Source organism: Phalangium opilio, unplaced genomic scaffold (assembly GCF_054372755.1).
Source record: "Phalangium opilio isolate 3A_F unplaced genomic scaffold, DU_Popi_V2 ptg000073l_1, whole genome shotgun sequence".
In the NCBI taxonomy this organism is placed as follows: Eukaryota; Metazoa; Arthropoda; class Arachnida; order Opiliones; family Phalangiidae; genus Phalangium; species Phalangium opilio.
The window spans coordinates 749,534-770,875 of record NW_028324183.1 but is presented as its reverse complement, the minus strand read 5'-3'; the positions used below and the strand labels follow the sequence as shown (position 1 = coordinate 770,875).

The following is a 21,342-nucleotide window of genomic DNA, read 5'->3' as shown; positions in this document are numbered from 1 at the left end:
TAAAGTTAACGAGTCATGTCGAATGATTCATTTTACGTAACTCTCGTGAGTACGGCTTCTATGAACGTGTTTCCGGGAAACACGCAATCTCATTTTAAAGTTCAATTACCAGCTCCATTGCATTTGAATGGAAACTGGCATGTGGGTTTAGCCGAAGCATTTTTACCTAAAGCTTGGGATAATGTGTCTGCAGACTATCTTTATTTTAGGGCCGGAGTCTACGATTATACGGACAATATTTGGGATCAATTTAAGGTGCAATTTACCGGCGGAACTTTACGCGGAGATGGTTACGACGCGTACAAAAATTTATTAAAAACTATGAACAATGCCATACCACCGGAAATACGATCTTCGGTATACATGTTTGTAGCATATAGTGACGATAATGAAAAAGCTTTTTGCGCCCTTAGGGCTAAAAATGGGTATGAAGTTCAAATACCTGAGGAGATGGGTAAAATCCTAGGATTGAGTTCCATGGAATGGATAAAAGAAAGATTTACGTTTCCCGAAGAACTCGTTAAAAGAAAGAAAGAGGACCCTCTCGTCCTAGATAGTTCCAATAATTTTTTCTATATCAGGAAGAGAAAAGGTCATAAAAATGCTCGAGAGTTGATATTACAAATACAACCTGGTCAATATACAAGCATTGAAAACGTCATCGAAGCTATGACCAATGAAATTCCTACGGAACATAGATCTATGATTAAAATAAACCTGAATCCCGACGGAAAAGTAAATATCAAATGTGTAAATGATTATTATCTACTGTTCACGAAAGAAAAGTCGGGTCTTGGAAGATTGTTAGGGTTTCACGAGGATCAAATGGACTATCCTCTTAGAAATTCAACTAGCAAGAGTATAGCGGATATTGACAAGGGCACTGCAAGTTTATATATTTATACAAATTTAATACTACCTCAAGTAGTTGGTGATGTCTATGCTCCGTTACTAAGGGTTGTGCCTATAGTCAATGATAAATCAACAACGTTAGCCGTCCATCGGTTTCAAAACATTGACTATTACCCATTAAGATGTCCGTCATTTGAAATGATAGAAATAGACATGAGAACTGATTATGGAGAGAATATTATGTTTAAGTTAAACAAATCAGTGATAAAACTTCATTTCATACTCAAACATGACACGAAGTAACATATACCTAAATTACTACTTGAACCAAACCGGAAGTGGTCTTACCGGAAGTGGTCTTAGTCACTTCCGGGGACCAGTATTTCAGAGAGGAAATGGTCTTGGGAGTATTTTTAAAAGCTTAATAAGATTTATAACACCAGTTTTTAAGCCCGTTGGGAAAGCACTAGGAAGAGAAGCCCTAAGAACTGGGTCCAAAATAGCTGGTGATTACATTGCGGGTAGAAACCTAAAAGAGTCTCTGAAATCTAATTTGAGCGAAGCTGGAGCAAATTTATTACAAAAAGCGAGTCAACACTTGTCACAACCGCAAACTGGTTCGGGTCGCCGTAGAAAGCTGAAGACTAGAAATCGAATCATAAAGAAAAAACGAACCAAGACTGACTTTTTGGACTAAAAAACAATAAACATGGTTGAGGGTATGATGTCAGAACTGGATTTATTCGCGGTGCCACCGGCGAATTACAATGTTGAAAATAGTGACTACGTAATTTACAAGCCTTTGGCATCAATTTCGGATCAAGGCCCTATTGAGTTCTTTGTTCCAGGATCTAATGATCTCTATACGGACTTGGCTAAAACATTGTTACAAGTTAGAGTAAAATTACTCAAAGATGATGGTTCTGCATTAACTGCTCTAGAAACGGATGTGGGTCCTGTGAATTTGTTACACGCTGCTCTGTTTAATCAAGTAGATGTGTTTTTCGGAGATACTCAAGTTAATACTTCGACAAACGCTTATCCGTATTTGGCATTCTTTGAAACGCATCTAAATTACGGTGACAGTGCAAAAAATTCCTATCTATCTGCAAAAATGTACTACAAAGATAATCCAGTAGACGCCGCAAAAATGTTTTTAGCTGCGAATAAAAATGATAACAATGGTATGTTGAAAAGAAAAAATCGCGTAGCCCTCTCAAACCCCGTTGATATGATCGGTGATTTACATCTTGATGTGTGTCGAATGGACAAGTTTCTTTTAAATAACGTAGATGTTAGGTTTCGATTCATAAAGTCAGTAAACGAATTTGCTATTATCTCAACAATAGCAAATCAAAAATTTAAATTTAAAATATTAGACGTAACTTTACTAATTAAAAAGGTTAAGGTCAATGCGGAAATAATGTTAGCTCACGCTATGGTTCATGAAAAGCATAACGTTATTTACCCTATTAACCGGACCGTGTTAAAATACTTTTCTATTAGTAGTGGTTTAACGGATATTACACGCGAAAATGTATTTATGAACAAAATGCCAGCCCGGGTAATTATTGGTTTAGTTAGAACGGCAGCCTTTAACGGCGATCTGAGTTTAAATGGTTTCGAATTTGCTCATTTCAATTTAAACTACTTGGCCTTAACAATAGGGAACCAAACATTTCCCAACCCTCCATTTACGCCAAACTATAACGTTAACGAGTATTCCCGAGAGTATCTTTCAAATTATACGGCTTTGGACTTGTTCAAAAGAAATAAAGGAAATTGTGTTTCTTACGAAGAATATAAAGAAGGTAACGTTCTCTACGGATTTGATTTAACCCCGGAAGAGCAAGCTAGTGCTGACCATCTATCACGGAATAAACAAGGAAACTTGAGAATATCAATGAAATTTAAGTCTCCGTTGGTTCATAATGTAACGGCTATTGTTTACGCGGAATTTGAATCGGAAATAATAATTTCAAAAGATCGCACCGTGATTTACAATCCCTCAGGAGAATGAACACCGTAGAAATAAACGAATTTTTAACGTGTGAATCCGTAACAAAACCATTTTTTCTCGGTGTTTTTGCCTTTGATCAAAAACCATTACCACCCAGACAGAAAAAATATTGTTTTTGTTTGAATACGGAACCAAAATCAAGCCGAGGCATTCACTGGTTAGCAATCTACGTAGATAATGGAATAGGTACCTTTTTTGATTCTTACGGAAATGATCCTTTTTACTACAATCTTGTAGACCTTAACCTTTACGCTAGTAAATGGTATTTTAACAACGTACCTATACAATATCCTTTGTCAGAAACGTGTGGACTACATTGTATTTTCTATTTATTTAACATGTGTAACGGCTATACCCTAGATATGATTATTCAAGACTTATATAATCCTCATGATTTAATGTATAACGAAGCAATGGTGCTTTTGTTTATGTGCAATCATTTATTAAATCATAAAGACATGTATTGTAATCAATAAACTTTATTCGTATAAATCGATCCATTTATTTTCCGTCTTTCGTCTTTTGTTTTGTCGTCTTACAGTTATGTTTGATTCTTCTTCTTTTGGTTTGGAATTTTTTTTAGGTTTCCTTCTTAGTTCAAGCGGAGAGTACAATTTTTTCAGTTCTTGATATTCGTGAATTACTTGGGCCATACTGTTTTTCCTATTCTTTTTAAGCCTTTCAGGATTTGGTAATACAGTAGATACTGGAGCAGTAAATGTAAATGGCGGAGCTGGTGCTGTTGCTGCTGGTGACTGCGTTGACATCACATTTGCAGGTGTTGATGGCATTATATTTGGAGGCAGTGTAGGTATTAGATTAGGTGTCGATGTCGGAACCATTGGAACTGGCAATGGTTGTACAATAGGGGGTTGACTTAATTTTACGGTCGGTGGTTCAACAAATTTCTTAACGTTTAGAAACTTTTGTAGCGTTGTCAAATATTCTCTCAATTTTGTTTCGGATGTTCCTGGTTTTTCAAGAATTTCACTCATTTCTTTGTCTAAATCGGATAATTCTCTGTCTACGGCCGACAAAACTGTAGAAGCCGGAACTAGTATCATTTTTTTCATCGTACAGCGTTAATCGCCGAAATTACACTAGGGACCAATGTTCCTAGTAGTAAAGGCCAGAATCCTCCTGTTTGATTAGTCATCAAACGACGTTTCTTTTTTAATGACAAAGATTTCAGAGCTAATCTTCTTATAACCCTTTTATGACTCCTAAGTTTTGCCTTTTGAGCCTTGGTGATTGGTAAGCCTCCAGTTGTAATATTATGACAAATATTGCAAATAGCTTTTATCTGAGCATTGCTACTATTTTTAAGAATTTTTTTTCTTTGTTTACTATGTTTTAAAACGTGTAAGAAGGGATAGTGTGGACGAAGTGATCGGGGTACCATCGTTATGGTAAATAATTTATTTTGGAGAGTTCGCGTTAATTTAATCCTCGACAAAAACTATCATAGGACCATCAGAAGGAAGGACATTGCTCCTTAAACGTAGTTTATCATCTTGGTCCTGTTTACAATCAATTAATATATAACTATGAGGTTTCTCCGTAGCCATTTCATAGGCTTTAGCTAAAAAATGTTTCTTTTTGGGAAACGTTTGCCGTCCTAGGTATTCAACAGCGGACGAATCTCTCGGAGACTTATAGATAATTATATAAGAACAATTAAGACTTATTGTCCTGGCCTCTTTCCCCTTAGCGAAGAGGTTCTGCGTAATTAAAATCAACGAGGTATTGAGATGATGAGACCCCTTGACAAACCAATCAGAAATTTGACTGCTACTATTACACTCGGATGATAAGTCGTCGAAAATCAACAGATTATTTTTAGTCCTATCGAAGAAATCTTCGTCATTAGGCGGTAAACCTTTTATAAAATCGATATTTCCAATTTTTCTTTTTAATTCGTCAAATTTTGGTTGATACATAGAATAACAATAAACTATACGATCTGGAGGTGGCTCAATCATTAATCGACTATTTTCCAACAATTTAAATACAAATGTCGATTTTCCCGACATAGTTGGTCCGGAGCAAACCATTTGATAAGGATGAATAAATTTTAATCTGCATGCCATAATTTATAATAAGTGAATAAAACCTTTTTTTAGAAAAACGTTAATATATACGTACGAGCAAGGTTGATGCAAAAGTCGTCAAGACGACATCGTGGATATATATCCCGCGAATTACGTTGAAGAAGTTAAGAAGTAATTGTCAAAAATTGCGATTAATTGAAAAACAGCAGCGCGTGTGTGCATCTAGGGACTAGAGTACGTTACTTGAAATAAACCTCAGAAACAGATGAAATCGTTTCTTCAGTCCCTGCCCCTTCATTTTATTAAAAAATAAAAGGAACGAAAAACGAAATATCAAAGACAAATAAACAACAACAATAGCTCTTCATTTAAAAAACAAACTCTTAATGAAACATCTCTTAGGATTGAGTTCGGGTAAGGTATAGGGTTCGAGGTTGGTTACGGTTAGGGTTTGGGTTACGGGCGGTGTTTGAGTTCGAGTTACGGGTTGGGATTTGAGGTTAGATTAGGAGTATAGATTGAGGTTGAGTGTTTCAAAATGGTTAATATTTCCCCGCGAATTACGTTGAAGAAGTTAAGAAGTAATTGTCAAAAATTGCGATTAATTGAAAAACAGCAGCGCGTGTGTGCATCTAGGGACTAGAGTACGTTACTTGAAATAAACCTCAGAAACAGATGAAATCGTTTCTTCAGTCCCTGCCCCTTCATTTTATTAAAAAATAAAAGGAACGAAAAACGAAATATCAAAGACAAATAAATAACAACAATAGCTCTTCATTTTAAAAAACAAACTCGTAATGAAGCATCTCTTGTTTGTAAAGAAAAACATAAAATAAATGACACTATTAAACATTGTGGTGAACTGTTTTATTATTAATTTTAATTTTCTTAACCAATCAATTAAGTTATTAGGATATTATTTCTGTATTTTTCATAATATAGTTGAACTGTCTATTTCTACGAGGATGAATTCAGGGTTCGTACAAACCTGGGTAACTGGGAAAACTTTCAAAAATTCAGGGAAATTTAGAGTTTATGGTAAAATTCAGTTGGAGCGGCGCCTGTACGTAATTAACTGTTAGAACGCGTCTTCTATTGTAGGTCTTGGAGTAGTGTTACGGTTAATGTCTTCCCCCATAAAACCGTGTTCGAAGGGATAATTATTTGACGGACTATGCCAATCAGTAGTTTGTTCGCAATCGTCAGCATCTTTTAATGAGAATAATGGTTGTAAAATGCAGTTGGAACACCAACTTTTGTTATAGTTCCAGATATAATAGTGTAACGCATCTTTACTATTAACCTGATAGTGATCAGTTAACTGTTCATATTTAGCGTTTAAACAATCGTTTAAACTATGATGAAAATAGCAACCGGGACATATTCGTCTATAATTTTGAGGGCAACCACAATAGCAAATTTTTGCAAAATATTGGTAATGTAAATGATTTTGTTCATTTGTTAAGATAAATGGTGGCGTTTCTATCCGATTGCGATGCACTAGTTCAAATTCTTCAAACGTTAAGGGAATGAATTCGTCGAACACTATTTTTCTCTCTATAGACGATTTTGATATACTTATATCCAAATCTTCGAAAGTTCCAGGTGGTCGATGTTTCTCTACTTCGGCGGCTTTAAAAAAGACGGATTCTATTTGCCCCCAAAAAGTTTTCGGTATAAAATTTTTTACATCGTTAAAATTAAAATATCTTTCATTATGCAACTTATATTTAAAAACATGCATCAAATTTTTTATAGCGATATCTTGTAAAGACGTTACTTTAACGTCTTCTATTTTTTGTTTTTTTCTAGGAGATTCTATTATATTTTCTTCTTCCATTTCGGTCACAAGAGCGTGTCTCTTACTCTGATTCGCTGTATAAAATAACTATTTCCCTCTTACTAAATTTTCTAGTCCATTTGAAAAGTATAAAGTACTCACCTTTTTATAGAAATTTGTTATAGCAAGTTGTTAGTAAAGTATTTTTCGGTCCGAATGATTCTCGTCCTTTAAGGTATGCTGAACCGAGGTTCATAGATTTTTGTAGAACGAAGTCTATAACCTTGACGTCACACGTATATTTCGAATTACCTTTGACGTCAACCTTGTTTTCGCTTTATAAAAACACCTGTTAGTTATAACGGAGCAAAATATAACACGGTATAGGCGCTATATTATTCACCTTCAGGTATAACGAATCCTTGGGTCCTAGCTAGATTAAGTTATTTTATGGAACGAAGTCTATAACCAACAACTGTTAAAGGAGCAAAATATATTTTTATCACGGCATAGGCGCTATATTATTCACCTTCAGGTATAACGAAGCCTCGGATCCTAGCTAGCTTAATAGTATTTTATGGAACGAAGTCTATAACCAACAACTGTTTGTTATAAGAGAGTAAAATATATTTCCAATTATCTTTGACGTCAACCAACCTTGTTTTCGCTTCATAAAAACAACTGTTTATTATAAAAATATATCCTTTACAAAAGTAACCTTGGTTCGCTTGTTAAGGACTCTCGCTAAGGGGATTCGAACTCGTGATACATAGAACAACGAGTTTAAAGGCAGATACGTTAACGAGCGAGCCAATGTTACTTGAGGGTGTATTCGGTTGATGACTATAGTACAGTGGATTTATTAATATAATATGATTCTTTCCCCCCGTGACGAAAAGTATATCTGCTGGATTCCCCCCGTTACAAAAAGTATATCTGCTGGATAATCAAGTTCGCTACTAGCCATAAGTTACTGTATTCAGATCTATCAAATTCTCTCCGCCATAATAATAGTCATGTCTTTATCGAATATACCTTCTCTTTTTACCTTGGCTAAAGAAGCGTCGCGCGAAACTTTTAATATACTATACGAGTATGAACTCGCTTCTCGACATGATCTTTATTCGGGTTGTTTACCAACTCATATCGCTACTGAACTTGAAGAAACACTCGCTACCGCCGGTCAGTGCCTCGATTCAAACATTTTAAACTATCTTTCGGCGCAAGATGTTTTCGACACTCGAGTTAAAGCGCATTATAAACTTTCATTTCTTCAGTACAACTATGTTATGACGCGCCCCTCGGAATTACCTCACAATATTCCTGATTGGCGTCACGGTAATCACGTTGTAAAAGACTATTTTAAATTAGAAAATGTTTTTGCGTGCCCCAACAAAAACCCATATTGCTTAAGGTGTCACGAAAACGAATCAAAACGTATATTAAAACTTTGTTCCACGTGTTATTACGATATCGATATGAATATTGAGAAAGACTTTGATCAAGTGACCCGTGTAAAATATCATTCAATTATAGATAGAAACGATATTTACGACAATATCGTTCTGGATAAGGGTAACAATTGGTGTAACAATTGTTACACTACCCCCTTATTCACTATTTTTCCGGAAACCATTTGTAAAGAAACATTTAAAAATATTTACCACGCCGTTAAACGTTCCCTAATATTCGATGAAACAGACGTCGAATTCAAAATCTTAAAATACCCCCGCTTGTAATATTAGTTTTAATTTAAAAATTTAAACTTTACCCCCCAGTTCCCGTGATTTAAAAATCCTTGTAAAATATTGTTTAATTTCTGTTACTTTTGTATTATATTTCCTATATCACGTAATACGTGGGGTACATGCGTATTTTCACAAAGTTTCTGTAAGACTCAATATCATATTGATCATAATAACACGTGAAACAAAGTATTTAGTTTATTATTAGTGTATTTAGTTTATTATTAGTTTATTTATATATTGTGCATTTATAACATTAAAGTAAAACGAAATAAATTTCCTTACCTACATCCCAAATATCACTCCAAAATTATTATGATATTTTTCGTTTGAATCAACTAACCATTCCACGAACATCTGTCACGACAAAACGGAAACAGTAGGTGTACCATTTTTGAAACGCTTTTCACCCAATACCAGTTCAATATAAACCAACTAGTTTTTTCTACCTTTGGCTGCATAGTGATAATTTATCTTGGTTTAGTATAGTTTTAGAGTGTTCTATTGTGTTTTATTATAGATTTATTGTACCTTAGTGTATTTTATTTACTTTTAGTGTATTTTATTGTGGTTTTTTTTATTTAAATCAGCAATTATACAGATCATAAACAAATAACATTGAGATTACTTGAATATCAAGTATAGATTAACTTAGTTTTGAAAAAGTCAATATCGTTTATGATACAATTAAAAAGAAATGGCTCGTCAATTGGTTGGTTAGAACCAAAATCATTTCTATAATTTTCCAAAACTTTTTCATAATCAATTTTTTTCAAGGCTTTAATGAGGTTTTTTTGCACTCTTTCATTCCAATCACTTTCCTCTAATTCACATTGTACATCGTGAGCAATCTGGTTTTGACAGGCCTCGTTTTGACAATATTTGGTTATTTCCAATAATATTTCAGTCAGATTCTTAAGAACAGCTTCTCTCATGGATTCCACGGCTCTAGTTTTCTCTACCAACTCATTGTCAAGCAGTCCTCTAATTTTTTTTAAGTGTTCCCAAGAAGTATGATTAAGGGAAATTCCCTCGCCAGTAGCGTACATGACGTTATATTTTTCACATTTTCCTCTAGTGTATTTTCTAATGTCCAATATACGTTTCTTTCCACGGGTAAAACATTCCAATTTCAAATTTGAAGTAGTAGGATATAACCAGACGGAAAAACGCGGCGAATTACCCTCGAAGAAGGTATCAATCTCGTTGGTATACTCAAAGATATTGCACCATAGTTCCTTTTGCAAGCATAACTCTACACCCGTATCAGTCCTTTTCCAGTAAACCTCCGGGGATAAGACGTTACCGATCCAAACCTCTACTTTATCCGCTACGCTATGAACTTGACACATCTTCATTTAACAATGATAAAACTTTACCGCAACCCCTTAATATACGTTACGCAATACAACAATTCTTCAAATGACGTCACAAATACAGTTGTAGAAGGGAGGAGTTTCCCAATAGGCGGCGCACGGTGTTTTCCCGCCAATGACGTCACAAATACAGTTGTAGATTTTCCCGCCAATGACGTCACAGAGACAGTTGTAGACAGGACTGCCAGATTCCCGCGCAATGTTTTCCCGCGAGGGGGCGCGCGAGTTTTCCCGCGAGGGGGCGCAGCCGCCAGGGGGCGCAGCCGCCAGGGGGCGCGCGGGGGCCCGCGAGTTTTCCCGCGAGGGGGCGCGCGCGAGTTTCCCAAGGGGGCGTGGAGAGAGGGTGACCTTGAAATTCTACACCTACACTCTACACCTACATTCTACACCTACATTCTACACCTACGGAGGTACGAAGTGCGGCTTTACACTACTTTTGCCAACATAATTAATCCAGGCCTGACTCCTGAGCGCGCATTCTCCGGGAGGCGGGAAGGGAGTCAAGGCGTATTTCGGCACCGCGCATAGATGTCGCTTTTCAGAACCTTTTTTTCTCCCGCGAAATTTTAAAACCAGAAAAACTGTGGGGCAGAGGGATGGGCTTGGGTAATTCAAAATCACGAATTATTAGAATATTTGGGAATTGTTTGCACTTCTACATTTATAATTACCTTTTCTTATCACATAGAAATGTTACAACATTTTAAAACTATAGATAAAATAGCGCCACATATTAAAAATAGGACTAAAATAGTTTTACATTTTAAAAATATAAATAATATATTGTCACATTTTAAAAATATAAATAAAATTTAAATTTAAAAATAGGCATAAATACGGTCACATTTTAAAAACGGGAATAAAATAGGGTTGGCGAAGTCTCAACATTATCCAAAAGAGGGGGCACTTTGATTCCAAAATCATGAGGTATTAGCGTAAAGAATCTATTGGTGCAAGCTATTAGCTGGGCTTTCTTGTTATTGACACGTTCATTTTCGAGTAAAGCCAGGAGTTCCGTCAAAACGGCATACGCCTATTAAATTTGTTTTCTCTAAAGTTTTCCTAATGGCATTTTCTTTAGATCAATTTCAAACTCCAACATGGCCTTTTCTTCCCGTCTAAGATAAGGCGAATTTGTTCTTGGATGGCGTTGGGAAGTTTAGATCCAAATCCTACTACCAGTTTTTCTAAAGTTCCATTCTCGGCGCCATAGTCAATGTCAAGTGGATACATTTTATTAGGAACCTTTGAGGCAGTGTGGCGTAACTCCAACGGAGTTCCTGTTTTTCCTTCGTAAAGCCTTTTGAATTCGGCAACAGCTTCATACTTAGAGGCAAACTGTTCCGTCTTGTTTCCAACAATAGTATTTCCAACACGTCCTCAGCTCCGAAACACCCAGTAATTGTTTCCTTTGTCTGACTCTAGAAGTTGATGCTTGTAAAATGAATTAGATCCTTGAGTAATGTCGACATTCGCGAGAACAGCGTTGAAAGCTCTTTCTTCGTTTTCTAACTAGTGTGTGATGGCTTCAAGATTTGAATCTAGTTCAACAGCCACGCTGCCTTTCACTGTCAGTTTAACTTTCGTACTCTTTCCAGATGAGAATGTTGAGTAACTTTTTCCTACAGCCGCACTTTTGAGTCTTTTTTCAGCAGCGTAAGAATTAATTCTGTCTTCAGGATTTCCACCCAAACTGGCTATGCTGTATTGTTGGGTCATAAGAACTAAACCTCCATTTTCCACAGCACTTAAAAAGTCTTAACGAATTTTCTTGATATTTTTCTCAACATCTTCCTTGGTACTTATAACGCAAGGTGTAGTTTTGTCAATTTGAGAGACAACATTGCGTCCAAATCGGGCTATGGTTTTCTTCAGAGCATCTTTGGAACTTCGAAGATTACCAACTAATACTATTTTAGCATTGTCCAATGGTTGTGGTTTTCTCTTGATACCCGAGGTTGTTTGCCAATTTTTTTGGTGAACTTGGAGTAAGTGCGTTTGTAGGAAAGTAACGGTCTCGCTTTATGTATTTTTAGCTGTTTAAGAATGGATATTCCTCTTTTAGGTCATCTGGAATATGGAAAGGCTTTCTTCCTGGTAGTTTTGTTACATTTGTACATTTTCTCCTATTGCTTGCATTTCCCGAGGGGGAAACCACTTTGTGTATTAGGTGTACGCTTTAGATTGTAGTACGAAATAATATTTGTAATATTTAAGTAATACGAAGTAGTATAATGTATTCCCTGTCATATCATGTATTACTAGGTAATATACCGGGATTCGTGTAATACAAGGAAATATTTTGTAATACGAAGTAATTTTTGAAAAGATTCATGTAATACGGTGTATTTTTTGTATTACGGTGTATTATTTTGTAATACTATGTATTTTTTCTAATACGGTGTTGTTTTTTATAATACAATGTAGTATCGGAAATTTCTCAAGTCTCACGTATTATGGTATATTTTTACAAAAAATTGGTGTAATAGGGCAATATTCCAAAATTTTCTTGTATTAGTAAAACAGATGGTCCTTAAATGGAAAAAAAATTCTCTTTCGCACTGGTTTTCGCGGTATTTTCGGTTGCGCTGCCAGCATGATTGAGTGGGCTAAAGCGCCAGCAGGGTTACCGTACCGCTTAATAGAGTACGCTTTTCGCGCAGTATGCTATTTTTTGGAGAGAGGTTCTAGTTATAGAAAGCTTACAGGTCAGTTTCTCTTAACTATTTCTAGATTAAACTGGTAATTTAAATCAAAAATATTGTAAATGACCTTAAATTTGATTGAGTCGGTTAGACATACTGTAAATTTCTTTACATTATTAACTCGTTTGGTAGTGGAATTTTTAATTGTCAGTCAGGCGGTTTTTTATGCTAAGCCTTGTCAATGTTTTCTTTCTAGTTTCCTAGCTAAAGATTTAATATTAAGTTTATTTTTAGTTATAGTTTAGTTACAATTTAGTCACTTTTTCAAAGTAGTTGGTCACTATTTCAACTAAAAAACTTTGCACTTGATATTTGGAGACATTGAAAATATATATAAAACTAACCAAAACTATTAGGTAAGATTTTTCATTGGTTTTGATACCTATCTAAATCTATATCTATATAAATCAAGTCCTGACTGACTGACTGACAGACTGACTGATAATCAACGCCCAGCCCAAACCGCTTGCCCTAGAAGGCTGAAACTTTGCAGGAACGTTACTCATAAGTAGTAGGCGCGTACTAAGAAAGATTTTTCCAATCCGCCGCCATCTTAAAAAATGGCGACCAGAAATGTAAAAAATATTCTCTTTACAATAAAGTACGCGCGTTTCTAGCGATTTCGCAAATATTAAATACACTGGTTTACTTTAACCTTAAGACGGGCTAAATGGACTTTCGGGTTCGATTTGTCGCCATCTTTTAAAATGGCGCCCATAAATGTAAGAAAATATTCTCCATGCAATAAAGTCCGCGCGTTTCAACCGATTTCACAAATATTTAGTACAATGGTTTCCTTTAACCTATAGACGGGCTGAATGGTCTTTCGGGTTCGATTTGTTGCCATCTGTTTAAATGGTGGCCTAAAACTAAAAAACCCTTCTATATGGAATAATGTCCGCATGAAAAGTAATGAAAACTGTCCCGGCGGGCTGACGGGCTGACGGGCAACGCCAAGTGCCTTCGTTCCTAGGGTGCTACAAAAATATTAGCCATCACTAAAATCTTCCCATTCTTTATATCATTTTGATGGAAGTTCTTATTACACGCGAGCGACGCCGCGGGTTAAAAGCTAGTCGATTATAAAACTGTTTGTCCAATTCATTCTAAGTTTAAGTAAAGACCCTCGGTTTCTCCATTCGAACTCGCGTATTATCTGACATTGCGCAGCATTGTTCTAATCTTTATATCGTTCCTGTTGGTGATTTTAGGGTCAGATCGGGTCAGATATGGCATCACCTAAACCAGGAGATAGATTTTGGTCCATAGTTTGTTCAGATCTCTCTATAGAACTACCAGTTTATTTAAAAAAATCTTTAAGAATAATGGGGTTTGACAACCAATTGTCCATGAGAACACTGACTAGCGAAGATATAACAAGAATGGAACAGTTTGTCAAAACGAAAATTGTAAAGTTTATAAAGGACGGCGAAATCCCAGAAGACTATTACGGAAATTATGCAGACAGTCCTAATGATTTCGAAATTCAACTTGGACACCAACGACTGTTACTTGGAATCACAGACTATGTTTCAAAGAAACCTAGCGATTATTTTTCAAAGTATATGCAGCTAAGCGATAAGTCCAGCAATAAAAAGGGTAACCTCGAAAGAATCTCTGCCAAATCGCAAACTAACCAGGATATTATTCAAGAATGTGACCAAGTTCAAACGGACCTAAATACCACCATTCATCGTGAGGAGAAAAAAGTACAAGTTTTGATTGACAACTGTGTAACATGGCTGCCAGAACTCTTGGAGCTTCCACTCCTTGGTTCTGGCAGGGCATATCTTGCCTCCATGTCACAAGCCACACCCCTTCCACAGATGTTATCTAGAATTTTTTTAGTATGTCAATCAGTTCAGCCGCCGTATTCTGCAGGCTTAGCCTTCCCCGCCCCCTTGGATTCTCCTCGCTCATTGGTCCGGAGCGAAATTGGATTCTCTCTTCTGAGTGGCGGAAACGCTTTCGTCACTATTTTGGATTCTGTGACGTGCTAGGTCGAAAAAACAGGCAGATGCTGGGCGGGAATTTTAAACAATTCTACGTGGAAAGAGCTTTCGTTCAACCTTAAAACCCGGTTAACCAGTTTGGGATTTCGGTTACATTTCATTGCTGAACGCACCGAAAGCAGACGACAGCATTTATTCTCTTTCCTACAATGGCCGCGATCGGTGGTGTTTTGATGGCTGATGCTGCCTTAGAAGAAGAGGAACGTGTAATTTATCGAAGGATTAGAGGAGATGGATTTGTTTTGCCGGATGCTGAATTTTTGCGCCAGTATCGAATGACAAAGGTTAAAGTAGAGGCACTTGTCAAAATGTTAACGCCGGAACTACTGAAAGAGCGCCCCCAAGGCTTATACATGCTTAATGTTCAAGACGAGGTCTTAGTTACCTTGCTTTTCTATGGCTCTGGCTCTTTCCAACACAGCCTTGCAAGCAATTACGAACATGGAATGAGCCAACCATCAGTGAGTAGATCTATTGGTCGAGTTACTGATGCAATCAATGCCACGATGACGCATTATATACGCTTTCCCACTGGAAATGCCGAAGTGGAAGCGATCAAGGTTGGTATTTAGTTTGAGACGATAGATTGTGTAATAGAATTCTAAAATTTAATACGACTGTTGCAGGCGTCATTCAGAGCCAGGTGCGTTTTCCCTGATGTTCTTGGTGCTATTGACTGCACCCACATCCTAATTAAAAAACCGGCTGAGGAACCCAATGGCTATCTTTATAGGCATGGAAATTATTCCATTAATTTGCAATTGGTAAATGATATTCTAATTCTATCTAACTATAGACAAACTGACAACTAACAGTCCTTTATCATGCTATAGATATGTGACAACGAAATCCGTATCACGGATGTTGTGGCTCAATGGGGTGGTAGCACTCATGATGCTTTCATTTGGCGATTCTGTGGCGTGCTGGAGCGATTTAAGAATCATGAAATGCCTGAAGGATATCTTTTTGGAGACAGTGGCTATCCTCTTCAGCCATTTTTAATGACTCCCCTTCTTCAACCTAGAACGCCGAATGAGCAACGGTACAACCAACGTCACATGTCAGGTAACTTATGGTTATTAATCCACATAGTGTTACATCAATAATATAGGGCTATAATATAAGGCTTCAATATTGCACCAATTTGTTGTTAAGTCTTTTTGTTTAAAGCAGGAGCTATATAGAGCACACACATTGATGTAAACATTTTTGTCACCTAGGTCGCAATGTTATAGAAAGGGTGAATGGCATTTTGAAAATGCGATTTCGATGTTTGGATTCGTCTGGAGGTGTGTTGTACTACAAGCCTGAGAAAGTCAACGACATCATCAGTGCTTGCTGTCTCCTTCACAACTTCTTGTTGGGTGAAGCAATGCCTGCAGAAAACGGTAAATGACGTTTAATTATCGCGTTTATTTTAGTTGCCATATGCTCAACTGAGTGACAGTGTTTGTTTTAGTCATCAATTTTCCAATAAATTCACTAGCAATGGCCTTCATACACCTAGGTTTCAAACACTTAGTTTTTTTATTTCCTATTACTTAATTATACGTGCCCTAGTGTCTGATAATAATTCCAAGGCTTCGCAATGGTCATCCTGCAGGAAGATCCCTTCAATAGACACATTATTAATTATTGTATGGAACATGAGATTTAAAGAAAACTATTCCATTGCAGTTGTACCAAATCCAAACGTTGCAAGAAACCCTGTTGATTATGACGACGATGATGATGATGCTGATGATGATAACGAGCTGCTACAAGCAGGCAGGAGAACAAGACAAGCCTTGATTGATCTGGAATGTAAGGGCTTTGATTTATTTTTCATTAGTATCGTGTTAAACCAACAGCGTGTCAATTCTGCCAGACATGTTACGTACCATAGCGAGACATTGCCTTTGAAGTGTAACAACCCATCTAAATCAGTAATTGAGGGGTTATCGAAAGTCTCAGGATGTTTCCATTCGGGTATATGATTTTTGTGACAGGATAGGATTACGAAACGTCTGTACTAGATATATTGAATAATTGGAATATACAAAAGATACCTGGAACTATTCGTTGCCGGGACTTACTAAAACACTTGGGACATTCATATGTTTTACTCCAAACTATACGTTGGCCTACGTCGGCCACGGCCCCTGAGCTGTAGTATGCCAGCTATTAGTCACGCGTTGGTGTCAGACAGTTCGCGGCCTGGCATAAGGCGCCAAGGCTCGGGCCCCCTCGCCACGAGAAGGCCTCTGACACCATCCCCTGGAGCCCACACGGAGGTCGCAGGGGGGAGGGGGAAATTTGACAATAACTGTAATCCAGCGTTTACTTGGTCTTACAACAATATAACTAGCTCGAACTGAATACACATGTTAGTAATAAAACATGCATAAATCAATACTAGATGCTTAGAAAAGCTAATTGTCTGTTGATTGAAGATGGCCTTAAAAACCCTACTGCAGAAGACCATTAATGGTTCCAGGTACACTTTTAGTGGAATAAAACTTTTCAACCTCTTTTGTTGTGAGCTTAACACTCGAAAATGTAAGTCCTAATCCTATCCAAAAGCACGTTACATTTAACGAAACCCCTTTGACTCCCGTGGTGAATTTCCCTGCTCAGACGTGTCCCAAAGGACGATAAATAACAGGGTAGAACCTATAGCCTAGATTATAAAGATACTGATAAATGTGAAACATACAAAGTAATGATATATTGGGGTTCACTTGGTGATCATCGACATAACGACATATTGTAACCGATTACCATGCACATGTGACACATGTACATAATATTGGGATGTAAAAAAGTGTAACTTTCTGATTTTTGTGTAGGAGTGACGAACCAGACAAGTCTGTGATGAAAAGAGGCTGAGCCATAGAAAAACCAGGTCATTAGACCTTAGTCGTCAACAATCAGCACGTATATCAGTCGTTCGAGTTAGGACCTTATCACAGCACACAACTAGCACTCTTTGTCTTGTATCATAGCATAGCACCTCCGCTTATGACAAGACTGCTGAAAAGAGGCTGAGCCATAGAAAAACCAGGTCATTAGACCTTAGTCGTCAACAATCAGCACGTATAACAGTCGTTCGAGTTAGGACCTTATCACAGCACACAACTAGCACTCTTTGTCTTGTATCATGGCATAGCACCTCCGCTTATGACAAGACTGCTGAAAAGAGGCTGAGCGATAGAAAAACAAGGTCATTAGACTTTCGTCTTCAACAATCAGCACGTATAACAGTCGGTCGAGTTTGGACCTTAGCACAGCCCACAACTTGCGCTCATCTAGAATGCGTCTTATCTAATTCGACACTACATTTCACTCATGCCTATTGGGTACCGCGGCTGCAAGGTCAACCAGACACCACACCTATACAACTACGTCATTCGAAGACCACTGACGATGGGAACCAACTACTAGATGAACCATTGCATCCTTCAACCCATGACAAGATTTGAGTCGATCTCCATGAAAAAAGAATCTGCCCAGGCACAGTTTCCATGGTTTACAGTCTTGTCTGTCTGGTCCTGTAACATGCACAAATCTGTTTTATTCTCAATTTGGACCTACATAAGAAGTAATATCGCACACACGTGAAACTCCCCTTGCTGTCTTTTAAGTGCCCGTTGCGTTGCAGTTCACCTGCAACGTGTTACACCTTCATTCCACAATGGGTACATTTAACCCATGTAGTCTCACATAACTATACGGGTCGACAAAGATTCTTAGGAAAGGATTGATGAGTTTGTACCGATTACACTGCAGTGGAGGCAGCACACATTTAAAGCTTAGATAAGACATCATTAATAACTTGCTCCATGTATTGGAGAATAAGAGCTATCAATAAATTAACAGTTAGTGATGTGTAAACGGTGGTGAGCGTGTAAAGAGTGCACGCAATATATTATCTGTCGCCTTTTTCTTACTCGTAAAGGTACTGCAAATAGTGTATGCCATAAAGTAAATAACAATCAGCATTAAATGCAATGAAAATATAGAACGCACGCCAACAAATAAAAAGCAAGCTTTGTCAACAACCCAAAAATTTAAAGCAAATAAACAGTATATTACCATGCATATTAAGTGTGAACAATGACCTTAAATAGCGCAAAGGACAGAAGCTCAATAAATTAAATATTAAGAAACGTTAAATGCCACGCATGTTATGCACGACTTGAAATAAAATAAGAATACTTAATAAATTCATACCAAATAGAGCAAGTAATAAATGAAGGTTTAATTAAATAATGAATTTGTCGCAAATAGGGCAAACGCTGTGAAAAGCCAGGACAATAATTATGCAACCAATAATGATATTCAATAATGTATATTCTGAAGAAGCCAATCAGTAGCATCTTAGCTGGATATATCGTACCAATAATACTCAAGCTATTTACACTAAGGCAAGAAAGTAAATTCACATTGCAACAGAGTTTACGTCGAAACCGTTGCAACATGCCTAATTCCGCATGCAATACATAAAGAAAGCAAATTCATGCAATAAACATATTAAACAATTTAAAGGCCAAAGTGCACGGGGAATTTAGAATGCAATAAATAAAGCAAATTCATGCAATAAACATATAAAACAATTTAAAGGCCAAAGTGCACGGGGAATTTAGCATGCAAGAAATAAAGAAATGAAACAATTTAAAGGCCAAAGTGCACGGGGAATTTAGAATGCAATAAATAAAGCAAATTCATTCAATAAACATATTAAACAATTTAAAGGCCAAAGTGCACGGGGTTTTTTGCATGCAAGAAATAAAGCAAATTCATTCAATAAACATATTAAACAATTTAAAGGCCAAAGTGCACGGGGAATTTAGCATGCAAGAAATAAAGAAATGAAACAATTTAAAGGCCAAAGTGCACGGGAACTTACCATGCAGTAACAAAATAAATTAAATAAGGCAATAAATAATGTACATGAAGCAAAGAAAGGCAATGGAAAAACTATATACAGGAAAATAATAAGGTAGGCATGTGGCTTTAACATGCAAATTATAAAAAATTAAACTTAGGAAATAACTACGACTCGTTATTAGGGTTGGATGGATTTGGATATCGGCTTAGCAATGTTCTAATGTTTTCGGCTTCTATGAGCCTAGCCTCAGCATTCATCCGATCGGTTTCACGCCTAAAGGCTAAATTTTCGTTTATACCTTCAAGTACATGAAGGATTTGGCGCTGGGTGTCATTGGACGCTTCGATCGCAACCCTCTGACGTTTGGTCTCTTCGGTTAAACGTTCCGCTGCCAACCTCTGACCTTTGGCCGCCTCGGCGCACGCTTTGGCTGAAGCTGCCATCTCCTCCTTGTGCGTGAGAGGCCTTTTTCTGGCTCGCGTTTCAGCTATAAGATACGTACAGTCAGTTTATAAACAAACCAACCATGAAGTCATAGGGTAATATCGATCTGTCTTGTCACGTGTAAGCAATTCTAAGTAACTGAGGTTTGTCTTTCTCGCACCTATTTTATTAATAGGTCGGAGTGCATAATAGCCAATACAGCCAGTGTTTCAACAAAAGAAGCCATTGGTATTGGATATGTTTCAGAAAAGAGTAGGAACATTTCCAATGTCTGTAACTGCTTTCATTGTGTTCGGGGATAATAACACCAATGTACAGAACAGGCTACAATCAAACTTACAAGTTTCTGGTGCTTCACTGGTGGAGCAGCTTGCTTCTGCCTCTGGTGCAGCAATACCCGATTTTGGAGGGCCACTACCGGAGCAGCTATCCTCGGGATCAGTAACGTTAGCATCTAAGAACATACATGCCTACTATTAATAACCATTCCTCTTCATTAAAGGAATAGAAAGATAATGTTCATTGTACCAAAGATGGACGAAAAGGAATGTTTTAACTGTTTCTCTCTTGATAATATAAACAATGTTCTGAGAAAAAGCACGTACGGGTCATATTGAGGAGCTGACGATGGACCTGCATCAGACTGTGCAATCCAGTTACGACCAAAATCATAGGCTCGAGAGATCCCTTGCATTGAAACTTTCGGAATCAATGCGGAAATCCTCGCCTCAATTGGTGTAAGCGGTTCTGATGCATTGGTACCACCACCAGTTTTACGTCTCTCCTGAGCAATGGTTGCCGCCTTCTTACGTACAACTCCTTTTAGGTTGGACCACTTCTTCTTCACCTCCGCGTCCGTGTGCTGCTGTTGTTTGACAGCATTGACGCGTTCAGTGATTCGACTCCACATCTTTCTGCGCTGCTCAGGGGTACAGCCATACTCGTTCAAGACGAGTGAAGGAACGGCCTCGAGCTGGGTCACCAACGTTTCAATTTCGTCTTGCGAAAATGGTACTTTCTTTGACGAACTTGACATTTCTTGAAATCTCAGTGTAAATCATGAGTAAAGGGTTAGAATACAACATACTGAAGTACACATTTCTAGCAGAAAAGCTCAGTGGTAAAAGTAGTAAGGGTATATATTACTACAGCTTAGTTTTAGAGGACTAACACATGTTCCTGCAAACACTAGTATAGTTAACAGATTACAGGAAGAAAAGTGACCTAGGGTCGAAACATTGTTGAAAGATAACTATGAAACGTATTGCAAACATAGAGCAAAGCAGCAAACCCAGACAATTCATTACCGATTAAAAACACATATTGAAAAACTGGTTTCGTGACTCATATGGGAAAGTACGAGTTTAACGTACTCCAATTTGGGCTTTGTAACGCCCCTAGCTCTTTCCAACGTTTAATCGACGAGATTTTTAGAGACGCCGATTACTTTCATTTAATTGACTATTTAGACAATTTAATCTCTCTTA

General features: G+C 37.3%; 3 protein-coding genes across 9 annotated transcripts; 1 reads left to right on the top strand and 2 right to left on the bottom strand.

The window, feature by feature from the left end:
• Nucleotides 1–631: 631 nt before the first annotated feature.
• On the bottom strand, nt 632–6,763 carry LOC149659237 (uncharacterized). 7 transcript variants are annotated; one of them, XM_089843977.1, is made up of 3 exons: nt 920–6,763; nt 770–850; nt 632–685 (listed from the first exon to the last, which is right to left on the bottom strand). In XM_089843977.1, exon 1 carries the CDS (start codon nt 6,761–6,763, stop codon nt 6,002–6,004), a length of 762 nt encoding a protein of 253 aa, XP_089700103.1. In that variant the 3' UTR covers nt 632–685; nt 770–850; nt 920–6,001. The 7 variants fall into 7 exon arrangements, with proteins under 7 accessions (XP_089700103.1, XP_089700101.1, XP_089700105.1 ...); XM_089843975.1 differs by having other exon boundaries at nt 632–850; nt 920–964; nt 1,027–6,763; XM_089843979.1 differs by lacking the exon at nt 770–850 and having other exon boundaries at nt 920–964; nt 1,027–6,763.
• On the top strand, nt 1,562–2,872 carry LOC149659238 (uncharacterized protein F54H12.2-like). The gene is made up of 2 exons (XM_089844024.1): nt 1,562–2,140; nt 2,255–2,872. The coding sequence occupies exons 1-2, from the start codon at nt 1,562–1,564 to the stop codon at nt 2,870–2,872; spliced, it is 1,197 nt and encodes a 398-aa protein (XP_089700150.1).
• Nucleotides 6,764–19,969: 13,206 nt separating the features above from the next.
• LOC149659236 (nuclear apoptosis-inducing factor 1-like) lies at nt 19,970–20,891 on the bottom strand. The gene is made up of 2 exons (XM_089844023.1): nt 20,461–20,891; nt 19,970–20,015 (listed from the first exon to the last, which is right to left on the bottom strand). The coding sequence occupies exons 1-2, from the start codon at nt 20,889–20,891 to the stop codon at nt 19,970–19,972; spliced, it is 477 nt and encodes a 158-aa protein (XP_089700149.1).
• Nucleotides 20,892–21,342: the final 451 nt, after the last annotated feature.

Coding starts and splice junctions, on each gene's coding strand:
- LOC149659238 (XM_089844024.1), top strand. CDS start 1,562: ATGGTTGAGGGTATGATGTCAGAACTGGATTTATTCGCGGTGCCACCG. Junction 2,141..2,254: donor ACAAGTTTCTTTTAAATAAC/GTAGATGTTAGG, acceptor CTAATTAAAAAG/GTTAAGGTCAATGCGGAAAT.
- LOC149659237 (XM_089843976.1), bottom strand. CDS start 6,763: ATGGAAGAAGAAAATATAATAGAATCTCCTAGAAAAAAACAAAAAATA.
- LOC149659236 (XM_089844023.1), bottom strand. CDS start 20,891: ATGTCAAGTTCGTCAAAGAAAGTACCATTTTCGCAAGACGAAATTGAA. Junction 20,016..20,460: donor TCAGCTCCTCAATATGACCC/GTACGTGCTTTT, acceptor TTAATAAAATAG/GTGCGAGAAAGACAAACCTC.